We start from the raw sequence: 20,524 nt of genomic DNA, 5'->3' as shown, positions 1-20,524 counted from the left end.
TGGAGCACCCTGCAGGAAGTATTCCTCCTTTTTTAGTGTGTGCATTACATTTTTTATTTTGTTTTGCATAGAATGGTGTAATTCCCAAATGTAATCACACAGTAACACATGGCTGAACTTTATAGAATAAAAAGAGAATTTTTAAGAATTAACAAGTTTGGTTCAACTTCAGGCCACGAAATGGTGGGAAAACGCCAAATTAACCTTTTATTCCAAACTTTTGGCTAAAATGTAATTATTCCCATATATTTTACCATACATCGGTGGCTAGCCAATGCATGCCGACATACATCATCTTACAATAAAAACAATAATACTACCACCACTATTATTGCTAAAGCTCATTGGTAAAATAACCTTGTTCTAAATAGTCCGGACAGTCATGTCAGTTTTATTTCTCTTCACTTTGTTGTTTTAATTATCGCCTATCCTAGCTTTGACACCCAGTGTTATTGTTTGACAGCTGCTTTCACAACTTTAATAATAAAAACATCAGTTCCCCAGGACACACGTGAAACCACAGCAATCAAAATGAATCCTTCAAAAGTACTTTGACATCATCCTTATTGTTTACTGATTACATCTGTTTCCTGTCACAGTATTCTAAACCCCCTGTCACTTCCAGCGTTCGCATACTCTGAGTTGCATTAATAATATTTGATGTGACGTTTGTATTTATTCTGTAGATGGGTGTACAGAGCAGGATTTGCTAGTAAACGCTGCCTTTAGGCACCTATGTGTTCTCCATTGAAACTAGAGATGTGGATTTTTATTTTATATAGATTAAAATGATCGTTTTCCTTAGACACGCTCGCTATTAAAAGTTTAAGTTTTGTTTTGTTTTTTTAAATAGAGGGTCTAGAAAGAACTGGATTATTGCTCCAGTTTTCATGTTTGTGGGGCAAATTACATATAACTGCATTTTATTTATATGTTCATTTTTTTGGGGGGGGGGGGGGGGATATGGGTGTCCGAGACATGAGACCTTCATGAGATGGTCACTATTCTAGTGAGCTATTTAAGTTCCATAATTATATCCGAAACTACATCAAATTAGTTAATGGTTTACCACTTTTATTGTAGCATGTGATTAACTCGGTGACTTGTACACTTGCTCACTTTTTTGTCAGTATAAATATATTCTCCTCCCTTCGCTAAATCTGTCAAAATATTTACGCACATGTTCAGCATCGACTTGCTCCCTGACAGAGATTTGTTGTTGAACTCAGCTTATCTGAGCTCTTTTTTTGCAGACACACCTTGAGTCACACACCCAAATGACAACACAAGAATTCCGCCAGTAGTTTTTATTTAAATGTATTAAACAGTGCTAAAGTTTAACTACAGGGCAGTTAGACAGATACCTGGTTCCTCTGACATTATCCACTGACGTGCCGTGAGCAGAAAATATTTTTTTTTCTGTCTTCGGACGCCATCCTTCTTTGAGAACTGCCCCAGGGTTGCATATGCTTCCAAAATAATAATCTGAGAATCCTGTCAGTCTTGCATTCCTTTTGTACGGCAATTTTTTTTTTTATCAGTAATGGATTATACAATGCATTTTATTTATTTATTAGAAAGTGTTTCTTATATCGTTCATTTTTCATGAATTTTCAGTATTTGTTAAGTAAATATATTGTAGTGAATGCTATTTGTGGTCCTTTATATATATATATATATATATATATATATATATATATATATATATATATATATATATATATATTTATGTGAGTTTTGCTACTTTGTTGTATCAGTGTATTGTGTTATACCAAAATAAAAAGAAACAAGTGAAAATATAGGCGCCAGTACTATTTGTCTTTAAGATACTACAAACACGAAAATCTTAAAAAAAAACTTTAAAAAGAAGCAGCACCTTAGATAGTGTTATAGCTCAAACCAACACACAGAAAATACAAAACATCTAAAAATAGGTGTGCTGTGCCTTTAAGACATAATTATTTAAAGTGCCACAAGTGCTATATTGTGCAACATGTGATATATATATAAAGTGCATAAATTCTTTTTACACATATATTGTGCACTTATGTGTACAACTGTGATGAAATATACACAGCACTCACTTATACATGTATATGTAGATCCTCTCCATGTATCATAAAAAGGAGAGAAAAAACCCAAAAAACAATAATAGTGTTAATCTATAACACAGAAAGCAAAATAGTATTATATAAAGTGTACACTCACAAGTGTAGAGCAGAAAAAGCCTGCTCTAACTATGACAGCTCCCAATAACAATCCCTCCTGGGATAAAAACGGCAGAGACAAAACGATCCTCAGATTTATTGCACAAATGATTATAGTAACTTTCTCCACATTTCCCCTCATACATGCAGTGTGCCAGTTCAAATCCTTCACAGTGAAAATGTGAGCAGCAAAAAGCGCTGCAAGCAAATACTTCTGGGGGCGGAGTTACCAAACTGCAAGCTTCCCAATGTGCGTTCGTACGTGGTCGATCGTGATGATGCGTTTCGCCATGTTAACGGCTTCTTCAGATCTGCCCACTTCTGCCTGTCATAGTCTTTTATACACACCCTAATGGGCATGTATAGCAGCATCCTTCCGTTGGAGTCATAATGCAATTTAACAAATCGTCCATATGGAAAAAATCATTATAGTTTAATTCAAGTATAAACATTTCAATTTTAACAACCTAACCTTTAAAAAAAATATATATGCATACAGGTTTGTGCCTATACACATAATATCCTATTACAATTATTTCTTAAAGAAACAGTAAAAAAAATGATATACACTCTATAAAATCATAATACAAATTTTATTTATCATATATGCATGTATATATGTCACAATGTACTTGTGAATATATTTCTTTCATATAATGGGCAGGATATACAAAACAATTGCGTGAGTCCATTCGTGGAGTGGGAGATGAATACATAACTTCTAAAATTTCTGCTCAAACCTTCACAGATTTTTTAATATTATGTTTACTCATCCCTACATTTAATAAATATGTATTTGCGGGCTGTGAAAAATAAATGTCATAGTAGAAATCCTGTATCCTGCAACTGGGTGCCTCCATTTTAGCTCCCTGTCAATCGCCATCTTAAGCTCTGTCCTTTGCACCAGGCAGTCAGCAAAGACTGAACATACAGAGAACAGGAGACATGAAACTGTGTTTCTGTATCTCCTCTACATTAGCAGTTTTTGCCTTTGTTTGAACTAAATCTTTAATGTATATAATTTTTTAATCTTTGCTTAAATCTGCCTATTACCACTGAGATGTGAAATGCACACAGCTGTTTGTCTCTCCTTTATTGTATCTCCCTCTATAATATTAAAGTTAATTCGTACATTTGAATTAATAAAATTGCAGGAACTATAATTGTTTTTTATGCCTTCATTGAGGAATCTGAGTTCAGGTTTTACTTGAACCACCAGTACACCCACTTTTGTGCAAGGTCACACCTACATACTAGCAATCCCTGGATCCTATGGGATTACAAGTCTATACTTGCCTACTAACAATGACTGATTAGAAACATAGAAACATAGAGTGTGACGGCAGATAAGAACCATTCGGTCCATCTAGTCTGCCCAATTTTCTAAATACCTTCATTAATCCCTGGCCTTATCTTATAGTAGATAGCCTTATGCCTATCCTACACATGCTTATAGGCATACGGCTATGGTATTACAAGCCTATACTTGCCTACTAACAATGATTTCTGATATTATTTTAAACCCTTTCCCCTTTAATTTAAAACTATGTCCTATTGTTGTGGTAGTTTTTCTTCTTTTAAATATAGTCTCCTCCTTTACTGTGTTGATTCCCTTTATGTATTTAAATGTTTCTATCATATCCCGCCGTCTCGTCTTTCCTCCAAGTTATACATGTTAAGATCCTTTAACCTTTCCTGGTAAGTTTTATCCTGCAATCCATGAACCAGTTTAGTAGCCCTTCTCTGAACTCTCTCTCTAATGTATCAATATCCTTCTGAAGATACGGTCTCCAGTACTGTGTACAGTACTCCAAGTGAGGTCTCACCAGTGTTCTGTACAATGGCATGAGCACTTCCCTCTTTCTACTGCTAATACCTCTCCCTATACAACCAAGCATTCTGCTAGCATTTCCTGCTGCTCTATTAGATTGTCTGCCTACCTTTAATTCATCAAAAATAAACAATAGTAATGTGAATGTCAATACACCTTTGTCATAGAGTCACTTAGTTTAAAGGGACACTCCAGGCACCCAGACCACTTCGGCCTATTGGATTTTCTGTGCTATAGCGTCGTTGGACGTCCTCACGCTATGTGAGGACCTCCAGCGTCGCTGAAATCCCCATAGGAAAGCATTGAAAGCATTGCTGCGCATGCGCATTAGGTCCTCCCCGCCGGATGATGTAGGCGGGGGAGGTGCGTGGGCGGACCCTGAACAAGCGCCGAGGGACATCGGTGCTGGATAAAGGTAAGTCACTGAACCTGGGATGGGGGGTGGGAGGGAGAGGGGACCTGCAGTGCCAGGAAAACAGATTGTTTTCCTGGCACTGCAGAGTCACTTTAAGTTTTCAAGCTTGTGAGTAGGTGATCTTTTCCTATTTTAGTTTGCTGGTTGGAAACTTTCAGTTAATGGACCTGTGAAGAAAATCAAAGAGAAGTTGCTCAGGAAAGATCTCAGGAATTGCACAGCCTTTTTGGTTCAATTTAGACAAATAGTTGCAGCAAATATCATTTGCAGTTTTTTTCTGAATTTGAAACGGGTTGAGTAGAATACGAGTAATGAAAATTTTCCAAGAGATCAATAATATTTGGGATGGTTAAAACCATCAGTGTCATTTGAGGACACCATGTACCAGGAGTGGGGTTTGAACCCACGCGGACATTTCTCCATTGGATCTTGAGTCACATTTTTACACTAGATTACACATGTACAACAATAAAAACTCAATCCTGTTATTTTACAGGAAAGCACTTCAAATGACTGATTCTATTGCTATATAGAGGTCTATCACTAAATATTAGAATGACTGATTCTCATTGTTACAAAGGGCTATCCTTTTTACTTTAGTTAATTGTTAAAGGAAGCTTCATGCCTCATATACATGTTTACTATAATTTATATTTGATATCTAGATTTTGACGCACGTGTCCATACGTGTCTATATTTTCGTGTGTTAATAATATAATTAAAACAGGACTAAACTGAGCTTGCATACTTTATCTAGACAGCTACTTATTCAAGAAAGCTACTCATATGAACCTTAGTTCAGATATTGTGTTATTTTGGCCTACAACTTGAAATTCCCTTTGAATACACTCTGAATTCCCAACAATTCTAACTTTGGCGAATAACCCTGTTAAAGGACCACTATAGTGCCAGGAAAACAAACTCGTTTCCCTGGCACTATAGTATTAATAGGTCCCCTCCCACCCTTATGGCCCCCCTCCCGCTGGGCTGTAGGGGGAGGAAGGGGTTAAATCATTTACCTTTTTCCAGCGCCGGGCTACCTCGGCGCTGGGGACTATCCTCCTCCTTCGGACGTCATCAGCAGAATGCGCGCGCATACAGTCAGTCCATAGGAAAGCATTCTCAATGCTTTCCTATGGACGCTGGCGTCTTCTCACTGTGAAAATCAATGAGACAGCCACTAGAGGCTGGATTAACCTATATGTAAACATAGCAGTTTCTCTGAAACTGCAATGTTTACAGCAGAACGGGTTAATCCTAGATGGACCTGGCACCCAGACCACTTCATTGAGCTGAAGTGGTCTGGGTGGCTATAGTGGTCCTTTAAGTGTTTTTAAAACGAGCCAAGTTACCATTTTAACTAATTTCTTTTAATGAATGGAGAATGTTAAAGAGATCTGAGTTATCTGGAAAATAGAATCCTGTCTTGTTTGAGCAGCAAAATGATCAGTGCTCTATGTTCATGTATGAACAGTTGAGGAATGCTTCTGTGTTGCTTTGTAAACTTCATTTCACCTACATATGAATTAAAAGAAAAGAAATGAACAAGATGAACTGGCAATGTAACAAGGTCATCACCAGGATGAATACACAAGGCGTTGAATTATTAATATTAGAAAAACAGGTTAAATGTGTTGAAATCAAGGTATTCAACGCCCAATAATGTTCTTGAATGTTTTTTTTTTTACCTTGTAGAGGATCTATTAACTTAGAAATGTTGGGCACACCTTTCAAGAGAATGAAATGTTAAATGCCATCCATGTAATGTGATGCTAAATCACATACTCTTCTGAAATTGAATGTGTTTTCAGAGGTTGCTAATATTTGATGGGTTTGATGTTTTCACACACTTGGTATCTCTATGAAGCTGGCAAGAGATATACAATATTAATGAATTGCCAATAAAAAGGACACTATCAGGACTGCATTGCAAATGGATGGCATCAATATGTGACATCATCCAACCCCTCCCCCCACCAACCAAACCCAAACTGCCCATCTCTAATGAAGGGTAAGTTACTCAAATTATTTTTGTGCTAAGCATGGCAATCTAATGGCACCAGCTGGCCGTTAGCTTCACCCCTATTAGTGGACCAAAAAATATTATAAAACTTCATTATTGATGCTATCTAAAAAGGAAAAAGGGAAATAAATATCCCAAAATTACAGTGTGTCTCCAAGCAGATAACAACAGGTCATATGAATATTGTTTTAAAGTTATGTAGAATTCTGCAACTTAAATCTACCTCTCTGTCCCTCCCATTTCTCCTTGTTAAAATGTTACACCTGCCTTTCTGTGCCTCGCAACTTGTTGTGTTTCTCTAATAACACAGTTGTTCATATAATTATAAAACACAGTAAAGTTTTTATATTGTTCTTTTTCAGTAGTAATTCAGCGTCAAAAGTAAAAAGCTTATACCTGAACTAGCAATACCAAAAACTCCCCCTCTGCCTAAGTCCTGATCACTTTGTTGACTTTGGGTCCAGTCTCCTAAAGTGTCTTAAGACTGGGCCCAAGAGATGCCAATTTCCTAAACAGCCCCATTATTGGGGTCCAAGAGATACCCAATTTGAGGTCAGCAGACATAAAGATACTTACTTGATTCTGACCAATGTTTGAACCTGGGTTTCCAAGTTCCAGGGTAGTGACAGCTCACTGTTTACTGACCTTCACCCCTGTGCTCATAGAGTGAAGAATGGGACAACGGCCACTTTTTGTGCCCCTATCTAGTAATACTGGGCATTTATTGGGTATTTATGCTCTCTGTGTGAGATAGATCTATAGGCTGTAGTAGGAACTTTGCAGTTGTTGATTTAAAAATGTGTCTTTACACCAGGCAGAGGCAAACATAACATTTTGTGGGATAGCAGCGACAAGTCTGGAAACAAGTTGGTAATTGTACTCTATGGAAACCATTAACAATAATGTTAACCCCTTAATTCCCAGTCGATAACGGTCATTTTGCAGTTGGGAAGCAGTCGCTTGGTAACAGCGACAGACAACAATGAAACCAAGCCTGTTGTTGGGGATTAATCCTTATTAATTGGCCTCCTTAGGTGTAGTTTGCAACTTGCTCTGAAAACTTTGTATTTTTTTCTCTGATATCTCAATTGGTCCTCGAGTCTCTTACCGCCAATGTACGCTATACTTTTTCCCTCACATAACCGTTATTTAGGTTGACCATCTCTCTTATATTTTGCTTCCTATTCACTGTATTTTTTATTTTTTTTTCTTGTGATATTAAGGCTGGTTGAGAAAAATATAATTAAGAAAGATATGGGAGGCTACGACAGGCTTAAATATCCTTCCTTTTTACCCTTTGTGATATTGATTTCAATTCCCATTGGTAAATGAAAAGCTTTGTAGCAGCACATAAACACAAAAACTGCCTATGATCACACAAGTGGTAAAGACAACAATTAAATAGTTTATCTTGAGTCAATTTAACTTGCATTTCTGTTAGCAGATTGCATATGTTGTGTTTTATATATTAACCAGAGATTGAGAAGGAAATTGCTAATGTTGAGAAAAAATAGTTGAAAGAGTTGGAAGATTTGGAAGATTTGGCATGTCTAGTTTGACCTGCAACTAGAATTTTGTATGTCAGTTTTACAGATTTAAAGGCATATTATAGTGCTATGAATAGAAATCTGTATTCCTAGCACTTTACTTCCCTCACCCTCCTCCCCTGGCAATGTAAGGGTTAATAAACCATTAATTAATGTACTTACCCAATTCCAGCACCGATCTCCTTTGGTGCTGGGTTGACACCCCGTCTCCTCCGATGTCACCCAATGAGGGGTGCTAAGGCGCATTCGTGGCGAGCACCGTCTATTTGAGATTTTTACTGATGCTGGATGTCCTCATGCAGAGCTTGAGGACATCCAGCATCAATTAGGCGACCAAAAGGCGCTTAGCAGGCAGGAAGTGCCTCTTAGTCCTGCAATGTAATTATTGCAGTTTCTTGAAAACAGCAATGATATACATTGCAGGACTTAGTGGGACAGAGACACTACACAATAAGTTGTCTGGGTGACGATACTGTTCCTTTAATTAATTAACTTCATTATGTGGATGACAAGTATTGTTTAAAATAATATTACTTAATTTATTACACTAATTATTACTTTATAATTAGTGTAAGCACTTTTTTTATATACGGCTTTGTAATCTTAGATTAAGTGCCATGCAGCACAAAACGCTTTAGGATATCTCTCTGACATTTGCATTTTGCTGCTATGTCCTCATGTTTTTTTGTTTTTACATTATTTTAATGAAATATAAATTTTATTTAACTTTAGACTGTATTTCTGGATACTGTTAGTTTTAGCTGGCATCTTCATCAATTTTTCTCCAGGGTCATAACTATGACTACCGCTACAGTCTGCTTTGGTCTCCCATAGCCAACTGGAACAAATACATAGCACACCCAATGGTTCCTTATTAACTCCTTAAGACCGCAGCCAAATGTACAAGTTGTGATCCAAAAAAACGTAAACAAAACCTGGCATTTGCGCTATATGTCTGTCCAACCATAATTCATCTCTTTCATATTAAATGCACCCCCCATTATTATATATCATTTTATTCAGGGGAAACGGGGCTTTCGTTTAACATCAAATATTTAGGTATGGAACATAATTTAATATGAAAAAAATATTAAAAAAATGGGAGAAAATAAGAAATTTTTAATTTTTTTTAGTTCTACGTGACATTCTAACTGTGATGTCATAATACTGTTTGCTTTTACTGCAATACAATACACATATTTGTATTCAGCGATGTCTCGCGTGTAAAACAGTACCCCCTATGTACAGGTTTTATGGTGTTTTGGGAAGTTACAGGGTCAAATATAGCGTGTTACATATTTCAGTTTTTTTACATTGAAATTCGCCAGATTGGTTACGTTGCCTTTGAGACCATATGGTAGCCCAGAAATAAGAATAACCCCCATGATGGCATACCATTTGCAAAAGTAGACAACCTAAGGTATTGCAAATTGAGTATGTCCAGTCTTTTTTAGTAGCCACTTGGTCACAAACACTGGCCAAAGTTAGTGTTAATATTTGAAAATGCAAAAAACTAATTTGAACGCAAATTTTGGCCAGTGTTTGTGACTAAGTGGCTACTAAAAAAACTGAACATACCCTATTTGCAATACCCTGGGTTGTCTACTATTGCAAATGGTATGCCATCATGGGGATAATTTTCATTCCTGGGCTACCATACGGTCTCAAAGGCAACCTGGCGAATTTTAATGTGAAAAAACTGAAACGCAAACCTTATATTTGACTCTGTAACTTTTGAAAACACCATAAAACCTGTACATGAGGGGTACTGTTATACTCAGGAGACTTCGCTGAACACAAATATTAGTGTTTAAAAACAGTAAAACGTATCACAACAATTATATCGTCAGTGTAAGTGCCATTTGTGTGTGAAAAATGCAAAAAATGTCACTGTCACTGACGATATCGTCGTTGTAATATATTTTACTGTTTTGAAACACTAATATTTGTGTTCAGCGAAGTCTTCCGAGTAAAACAGTACCCCCCATGTACAGGTTTCATGGTGTCTTGGAAAGTTACAGAGTTAAATATAGTGCTAGACAATGTAATTCCCTGAACTTTTGGCCTGGGTTGGCAGGCAGGTCCTGCAAATTGTAATTAATAAAATGACCTAATTATGTAAAATTATTACATAAATATATGCGTAGAATTATTATATATATATATATGTGTGTATATATATATGTGTGCATATATATGTATATAATTTTTTAAAATTATTTTTATTTATATATAGGTATATACATAGTGATATATACGTATATACTTATGTATATAGATATATATATTATTTCGTTCTACATGTATTTTGATATCAATATATATATATTAATTTTAAAATACAGTTAGAACGAAATTACGCATGTTTATATATTTTTTATCTATTTTTGTAAATTATTTTTTAATTATTTTTTAATTTATTTTTTTAACGTATTTATATATTTATTTATTTTTTATTATATATAAATATATATATAATTAAAATTATATATATATTTAATCAATATCATTGTACGTGTATTTTGATATTAATATATATATATAATTATGTATATATTAATACTAAAATACACGTAGACAGTTTATGCATATTTATGTGTATGTGTGTATATGTGTGTATATATATACTTAGATCATATATATAATAAATATATATATGATCTAAGTATATATAATTGATTTTTACACTGTTTTAACATTTTTTTTTTTTTGTTCAGACAGCAGGGGGAGTACCTGTCATTACAGGCACTCCCCCTGCTGGCAATGCCTTGGACGGCTATGCCGTCCATGTGATCGCGGGGTCCTCGCAAGGACCTCGCGATCACATGGCCCTGGGCGGCTGAAGAGGACGCAGGGGGACTCCCTGGGCTCCCAGGTAAGTCCCCCATACCGCGATCGCCGGCGTGGGATCGCCGGCGACCGGGTAAGTACATAAGATCGCAGGACGTACTATGCCGTCCTGCGGCTTTTAGAGCCACCAAAATAAGGACGGCATAGTACGTCCTGCGGTCTTAAGGGGTTAACAGGCAGTCTTTTATTTGGAGTTCAGAGGGAAAGACAACCTTTTAACACTATCCTGTGCGTTTGTCCCATATTCATCACAATTTCTACCCTAGAAACATAGAAACATAGAATGTGACGGCAGATAAGAACCATTCGGCCCATCTAGTCTGCCCAGTTTTAGCTCTAATGCATGATAAAGAATTTAACCAATAGTATGGTTTAGTTTTCTTACCTTATTCTATGTCCTAGTGGTAGACCAGTAGAATAAACAGATGGTAAAGATCAACCTTGTAAATGGATCATGGATGAGTCCATGCGTTAAAGCTGTATACAGCAACGCAAAGCTGATTATCTAGAACTGACCACAGCTCACAAACAGATCTTCTGGTAGATTTGTGAACCTCTCACAATAAGAGTCTGCTCAGTAATTGACAATTATTGTTGTGTAGTGTATTGAGATGTTGAGTATGTCCCACCATCTAAATACTTCATCAGTCCCCCCTGAAATAGTTTTATTCTTGTAGGAAGATGGTTTGCGTGAGCTTTTTATGTGGCCACACACCTTTAAATTTGCCTTTTCATGGTGCTGACCTCTGAAAACATGTGACCATTGTAACAGGCAGCCTTTGTACACTAAATCTAGGAGTGATACATGCTTTTATGTAACCAAGGGTGCATGCCAGGAGTTGTAGAATGCCATCACATCATAGCTGGGTAGGGATGCAATATTTGCTGAAACCACAGCAATGAAATATAAATATCTATCAATTGTAAGCAATGTTCTAGATTAACTTGGTTTCCTATAAAAGGACACCAAGTCATGTTGGGCACGATGGGTGTATTTTTGTTCCTCTTATCATGGAATGACGTCTACTCCCTTTGCAGAATCTGGCAATAAAAGTACACACCTGTTTAACTTTGTCATAACGTGTGTCCCAAAGAGAGATTTGAAGTTGAACACACCCAATGAAAGCTATTTAAAGTTTTTGCCTCTCACATTCATCATCCAAGAATGCAAGAATTACAAAGATGTTTTTGAAGTACGGATTCATGTTAACATATTTCCTATAGGTTTGCATTTTCATGAGACAGAAAATCCAATTGTTTGCGGTATATTAGTCAGATTATCCCATCTGAATGCTTAAACACACAATTATCGGACATCTCCTTTAAAGGATCACTCTATACACCAATACAGCTTCAGATCATTGTTAAAATGATGATACTGACAACAATGCAAAAAGTAATAAATAGACGCTCCAACTGAAAATATGTACAAAACACTAAGCAGCAAAACACTCCAAAGTTGACACTTCCCCCTTCCAGTCAAAAGGATATAAAAACCAACAAGAAAAAAAAAGAGGAGGTGTGCTAGTGATACTTATGGTGATACTTATCAAGTCTGTATCCAGATCTCAAAAGTGTAATAGCATACGTGTAAAAGAAAAATTGTGAAAATCTAGAATAATATGTTTCTAATGAGGTGACTACTTTGTTCATATATAAAGCGTGCTTTTACTGTGCCTTGCCAATTAGTACGAATTATGTAAACCAGGCATTGGAACAGCCAACAAGAAGATCTCCAGGCCAATTAAGAACCAGTATGCAAATTAAATATCAGAAGGGCGAGCAATTGGAAGATCTCCTTGCCCTATACATTCAGACCAGGAATAGAGGGAATTTGAGGAAGCACAACTAGTGCGAAACGCGTCATTGAGTGACGTGCCTGAGGAAGGAAGGCCCTATGCTAAGTAGCCTTGAGGGGGTTTTCCAGAACAAGCTACAATTAAAATATCTGCTAAAAGACACTGCAGACACTAGTTGTTTTTATTGTTTTTAATAATCAGTGTATATTTTCTTTATTCATTTTAACTTGCTAAATTAGTAGAATAAACTTTTTTTCTCTGTGGTACCCGTTCCTTCAGTCTTTATGTTGCAGAATCTTCGCTCTTCATTCATTACAGGGCGCTTTCAGTGGCTGGCACCTTCCACACTCATATTCTGCCTCATCTACTCTTTATCTAGTAAATGGACTCTTTATCTAGTAAATGGTCTGCGCTACACAAATTGGAGAGAGACTAACTCCAACCATGAATACTTTATTTATTTTATTATCTTTACTCACATCCTTAATCTGTCTGTTATAAATTCAAACGCATATATGACTTGTATACTGCACGTTTTAATTGATTTTTACACATCATACTTTCACTAATGTTATGTAAGTTAATTTATAATAAAGTGTGAAATATATGTAATTTTGATATTCTACAGACAAATTGCACTATTATGGTTTTGCTTTTTCTATTATATGTATGCTATTACACTTTTGAGACCTGGATACAGACTTGATAAGTATTATTCACTAGCGCACCTCCCCTTAATTTCTTGTTGTGAAAATTATGATGCGTAGACACATGGTTCCTGTCTTAATGCCAAGTGTGGCTTATAACTGCAATAATTCAAAATGTATTTACATATAATCAGGCCCCTTGGATCAATGACCTCAAGAGTATTTTATCTTTCTCTATTTCTATCCAAGATCCCTCCATCTTGTGTGTACAGCAAGCTCACGCCACATGCACAACCTTGGCGGACATCCTCCCCCACTCTCTGCAGCTATGTTGAGTTGACATAGGTGCACTCAGCGCAGTTTCCATAACTGTGAATATGACTGTGATTTAGCTAATATCAGTCACTTGGTTATTAAGTGGGACTGTGACAGGGAACTGAAATACATATCTCATAAACTCCTACTTCTTTGTGCTGCTTCTGCTTGCAACGTTATAGCGGACACAGCAGAAATGGTATGGCAAGTATCTTTTTTATTTTAAGGTATTTTTGTTTATGAATATGTAAGGCAGGTGCATTTTCCAGCATATAGAATCTCTATAATTGGGGATATGTGCGGAAATTGCTGACGCGCAGTTAGCATTGTTCAAAGGCAACCCCCTACCAACACTAGCCAAGCGGTCCGGTCACGTCATTAAGATAGCATGCAGACCAAATGATATGTAACAATCCATGAATTAACCAAACTTTTTTTGTCCTAACGAATTCATAAAAAATATTATGGAAAACTTTTATGTCTATGACCTGTTGGAGGTTGACAGTAAAATATGGCAATCTATATTTTGAATAATTGAAAAGTGGGGTTTATTTTCTAACAATAAAATGATTTGGTAGAAAATGTATGCATCCACCCCCTGTCTGGATTTAGCACTCGTTCATTGTTAACCGTGAGTCCCTAACAATTTTGTACCAGAGGTGTTTTTCTCTGTATTACAATTGTTAACATTGACAGACAAATAACAACTCCAATAGCAGATTTTCCAGTAATCCCTTCTATTGTTCCTCTCATTTATGTGATTACAAATTATTGAATTATGTAATGATTTAATGTACAAGAGGCAGTGTTTTGAGCACCAAAAATATAGATTGGAAGGGACTATACAATTTCTACTTGGGCTGAAGTCTCTGGCCTTTTTTGTCACTTAGCAACGCTCCCGATAATGCAAAATAAATGCACAAAATATCAGCTATATCGCTTGTTCTTAAAGTAAACTCAGAGCTTCTCATTTACTAAAAGAAAAAAAGATCAATGGACTTTCTAGCATGCCATTTTGTCAGACGTAGTTTTACAGATTTTGTAAATGAAATTCTGTTTTTGTTGTGAACAATGTATATGTAAAAAACAAGTGCGTGTTCGCTTGCATGTAAAATTGTGTGTATATTATAACATGACTCACCCTCCCATGTGTTTGGTTACTATGGAAAAATCCAATAAGCGTTAAAGCAAAACTACATACTTTTAAAAAATATATATAATTACTTTAAATATCAATATCATTATTTTTATTCTTTATTTCATGTATCATGATATATATACACACACACACATTTACCATGGGTCCGGCACTCACTGTCAGAAATGGAAAGTGGTATAGGTAGATTTCTATCGCTCTATTTTAATATACATGCATTTAAAGAAATCCTTAATATAGTGACATCTGACAATTTTTCCCAAAGTGAAGCTAAAACAGACTAGCCTGGTCTAAGGAAACTTTTGCAGTTTTTAAAAACATTTATTGTATGAAATAACATGGCAATGTGTATCTCCATTTGCCTATTCTGTTAAAGGGACACTATAGTCACCTGAACAACTTTAGCTTAATGAAGCAGTTTTGGTGTATAGAACATGCCCCTGCAGCCTCACTGCTAAATCCTCTGCCATTTAGGAGTTAAATCCCTTTGTTTATGAACCCTAGTCACACCTCCCTGCATGTGACTTGCACGGCCTTCAATAAACACTTCCTGTAAAGAGAGCCCTATTTAGGCTTTCTTTATTGCAAGTTCTGTTTAATTAAGATTTTCTTATCCCCTGCTATGTTAATAGCTTGCTAGACCCTGCAAGAGCCTCCTGTGTGTAATTAAAGTTCAATTTAGAGATTGAGCTACAATTATATAAGGTAAATTACATCTGTTTGAAAGTGAAACCAGTAGTTTTTTTCCATGCAGGCTCTGTCAATCATAGCCAGGGGAGGTGTGGCTAGGGCTGCATAAACAGAAACAAAGTGATTTAACTCCTAAATGGCAGTGAATTGAGCAGTGAAATTGCAGGGGAATGATCGATACACTATAACTGCTTTATTTAGCTGAAGTAATTTAGGTGACTATAGTGTTTCTTTAAGTGGCTTGTACGGATGCTATATCAGTCATTGGTTGGTTTAAAAACATGCAAATATATTTTTGAAAGTTGCATTAAATTGCATGACAGGTAATAATTTTGCCTTTTAGATAATGGATCACATTAAATCTCTCACCACATTAAATCCCCCCACCCCAAAATAAATTGTGTTATGAATCTTGTGTTTCTCAAAACTCATCATCTTTAAACGATGTATAGAAACAGACTTTTACTTGCACAACGTACTGTTTTTGGAAGCACTTTTTGAAGATTTTGCATATAATAGCATAATGGAAAGATATAAAGATTATATGTGTATTGTATAGGTTAATCAGTACTGTATGGTATAATGTGTGCACAAAGCCTCCGTTTAATAGTTACATTGATACATCTCCATCACATTCACATACATTTCTACAAATTAGTGAGCGCACTGTAGTAAATGCTCAGTTATAACAGTGTGAGCTACACTGTGCTTTAACCCTGTGACATGTCATGATTCCCTTTTATTCCAGAAGTTTGGTCCTTAAGGGGTTAAAGGGACACTATAAGACACCAAAGCAACTTTAGCTTAATGAAACAGTTTTGGTGTATAGATCATGCCCATGCAGTGTTACTACTCAATTCTCTGCCATTTTGAAAATAAATCGCTTTATTCATACAGCCCTAGTAACCCCTTCCTGCTTGTGATTTGCACAGCCTTCCGAAACACTTCCTGTAAAGACACATCTAATGTTTAAGCCTCTTTTATTGAACATTATGTCTAATTTAGAATTTCTTATCTCCTACTCAGAATAACCTTCCAGACCCTTCCAAAGCTTCCTGTATATGATTACAGTTCAATTTATTGGGTAGGGGATAAAAACTTCTAACGCAAGTTAACGTCTGATTAAAAGTGATATTTTTTTCATGCAGGCTGTGTCAGTTACTGGCAAGGGAGGTGTGGCTAAGGCTGCATAAACAGAAACAAATGTGATTTAACTCCCAATGGCAGTGAATTGAGCCATGAAACTGCAGGGGCATGAATTATTAAGCTAATGTTGTTTGGATGCCTAAGGCATCCATTTGAGTAGAACAATCACTATTTATCTTATTCTCTGAGATTTTCTGTATTTTAGTATTCTCTATTCTAGATTATGTAATCCCAAAATTGCATATTATTTATAAAAACATTTATTTTCATGAATTACATACAAAATACATCAATTTTAATTGATCCAGAGTTTTAATTTTACTATTTTGTTCATTCTACAGATATTCGGTTCATGGGTTTGGATCTTGGTTGCTGCTGTCAGAGTAAGTCAAGTCTTGAGCCAAGGATGGGTTATGTATGTTGCAGTGTCTTCATTTTTCTTCTCGTTGATTCTTCTCATGGTCTACGTGTTTGGATTTCACAGAAACAACTGTGGCACCTGGAAAATAGTGGTAAGGAACTAATTTGATTTTAACTTGGACATTTAGAGGCATTACATGCAGAATACATCACACTCATACACTAAGCACTAGCATTAAAGCTCACAGAATGTATTTGAATTTTAAAAAAACCCTGACTTAGGCAACGGGGGTTTAGTTACAGTATATCATCATACATTGCAGAAGCCTGCCACAGCATCAATATACCCTTTTCTTGGCAGGTCCTACTCTAGCATCCTAATGCCTGCTCTTTTGAGATTAACCCACTTACTTGGGAAATGCTTCCTCCTTAGACTGTCTGCAGGGCAATGTTAAATAGAATGAGGCACCTGTAAAAGGAAAGGGAACAAAATCAAGTTTGGTCTGAATTCCCAAATATATTTACTTCTGAAACCAGTAAGGCTGCCCTCATCTAAAACATGCATACATTATCTGGAGTCATTATTCTAGGCAACATTTGTATTTCTGCTCTGGTACAAGAGTAATCAGTTTAACAAAAACAAACACTTCTTGAGTGGAATCAATAGATTCTGGAATATTAACAACACATTGTCATAGATTCCATTTGTGTGATTATAACAAACAAAATGAAAATAAAAGTAGTAATTAGACATGTGCAATTATTTTCAGAAAAATCCAATTTCATCCTAAATTCACCCAAATTTCAGAATTCGGAAGCTTTAGATTTCCGAATTCAACAGCACATGAAATTAGCGCAAACAGATGTTTTCTGAACAAATTGAGCTGAAAAGTTTCAGTTCCTTTAGTTTTCAGAAGGATAGCAATTAGGAACTAATTATATTAAGCAACTAAAACAGAAATTTTAAAAATATACATATTTTGTCTTAATTTTTACGTTTCAACTGTTAAGTCGATAGCTCCCTAATTGTTGTCTTAATTAGTTCAGTAAACGTTTGTTTTTAGTAATTTCATGTCCTGTGGAATTCGGAAATCTGAAGTTTTTGAATTTCCAAAATTCTGAAATACAATTAATTTGATAACGAATGCACATCTATTTATTATTTTTGGGATATTGCGTGGTTATTACATGAGATTGCTATAATTAAGGGTATCAAAATAGGGAATTATCTACCTAGCAACTGAAAGAGCAAATTTCTTATATTCGTATCCGTGTTTAGTGGATTGCTCCCTAGCTTGGCATCGTATGCTTATGTTTGATTGTCATAATTAAGACTATCAATTCAGGGATTTATCTATCTAGCAACTTAAAGAGGAAATGGAAGAAAATGGGCCTTGCCATTTTTCCTCTTTTTGTTTTTTAGTTGTATGGTAGAGAGCTCCCCTGATTTGGTACCTGATGTGGGGTTCCCCTACTTAGGATCGCAAATCTGGGAGCTGCTTAATAAATGACTCCCCTGATTAGATAACTTGATGTGTTGTTCCCAGGGCCGTCTATAATATGATTAGGACCTGGGCAATGCATTTTCTTGGGCCCCCTGGGCCCTGCCCCTCCCATCCCTCCACCCAATTATGCCCAATGCGCAATCACACTGACAGACGTACTGGCACATACAGACAGAGACAGACATTAAAACATTCACAGATACATACTGACACACAAATATATACTGACAGACATACTGACACACACACAGACATACATACACACACAGACACATATACTGACAGATATACTGACACACACACAAACACATACACTGACAGATATACTGACACACACAGACACATACACTGACAGACGTATTGACACACACACACAGGCATACTCACATACACACAGACACACTGACACACACATGCATACTGACATACACATAGACAGACGTACTGGCACATACACACAGACAGACATTAAAACATTCACAGATACATACTGACACACACATACACTGACACACAAATATATACTGGCAGACATACTGACACACACACAGACATACATACATACATACACACACAGGCACATACACTGCCAGATATACTGACACACACACAAACACATACACTGACAGATATACTGACACACACAGACACATACACTGATAGACGTATTGACACACACACACAGACATACATACACACAGACACATACACTGACAGATATACTGACACACACACAAACACATACACTGACAGATATACTGACACAGACACATACACTGACAGACGTATTGACACACACACACAGGCATACTGACATACACACAGACACACTGACACACACACAGGCATACTGACATACACATCGACAGATGTACTGGCACATACACACAGACAGACATTAAAACATTCACAGATACATACTGACACACACAAATACTGACACACAAATATACTGGCAGACATACTGACACACACACAGACATACATACATACACACACATAGGCACATACACTGACAGATATACTGACACACACACAAACACACACACTGACAGATATACAGACACATACACTGACAGACGTATTTACAAACACACACAAGCATGCTGACACACACACACACACAGGCATACTGACATACACATAGACAGACATACTGACACACACAGGCCTACTGACATACACACACACATAAATACACAGACAAGCCTACTGACACACACATACTGACACACACAGACATACTTACACACAAGCATACATTTAGCCACCCTCCAGGTTCTTACCTTTTTCTGGAGGGTGGTTTCCCTGCTCCACTGGCAGGCTGAGGCAGATGGGAGTTCTCCTCTGGAACTCCCCTCTTCCTGCCATTCTCCTCCCGCGCAGCTGTGATCTCCGTCGGGAGGAAGTGACGTCACTTCCTCCCAGCCGGTACAGGAAGGGGCCCGGTCGCGCTGTTTAAGCGTCACAGTGCCAGACAGGGCCCCTGCTCACACATGCTCCCCGGGTGGCCCTTAGTGCATGAGCCACCCGGGGGGGCCTCCTTAGTGTGCGGGCTGGTGCGGCTCTGTGCAGCCCCACCGCCCGGTCCATGGGAGCAGCGCAAATCGCGGGGCCCATGGGGCAGCTGCTCTGGGCCCCCCAGGAGCAACTGGGCCCAGGGCAGCTGCCCCGTTTGCCCCGTGTTAAAGACGGCCCTGGTTGTTCCCCTACTTAGGATACCAAATTAGGGCGCTGTCTAGTAGATAGCTCCCTAATTTCATATACATATGTGGGATTGCCATAACTAACAGTACACTTTAGGGACTTATTTACTAAGCAACTAAAAGAGCAATTTTAAGAAAAGGGGCTTTTCTTATTGTTTCTCTTTCAGCTGATTAATAGATGGCTCCCCTATTATAGTACCCTGATGTGTGGGTTCCCCTACTTAGACTCAATCTACTAAACAGTGCCCTATAGGTAATAATGGGCATCTGAATTTGTAAATCTGTAAATTTTGGGTCTTTCAAATGGATAATTACTAAATTTCAACA

General features: G+C 37.0%; 1 protein-coding gene across 1 annotated transcript in view; it reads left to right on the top strand.

Moving 5' to 3' along the window:
• The window catches only part of LOC134585890 (MAL-like protein), a 31,253-nt gene that overhangs the window by 7,146 nt on the left and 3,583 nt on the right, over positions 1-20,524 (top strand). The window contains exon 2 of the mRNA XM_063441372.1: positions 16,968-17,138. Within this exon, the coding sequence (XP_063297442.1) occupies positions 16,968-17,138 (171 nt within the window). The remainder of the gene's footprint in view (positions 1-16,967; positions 17,139-20,524) is intronic.

Source organism: Pelobates fuscus, chromosome 2 (assembly GCF_036172605.1).
Source record: "Pelobates fuscus isolate aPelFus1 chromosome 2, aPelFus1.pri, whole genome shotgun sequence".
Classification (NCBI taxonomy): Eukaryota; Metazoa; Chordata; class Amphibia; order Anura; family Pelobatidae; genus Pelobates; species Pelobates fuscus.
The sequence above is the reverse complement of the archived record's forward strand: the minus strand, read 5'-3'. Positions and strand labels throughout refer to the sequence as shown.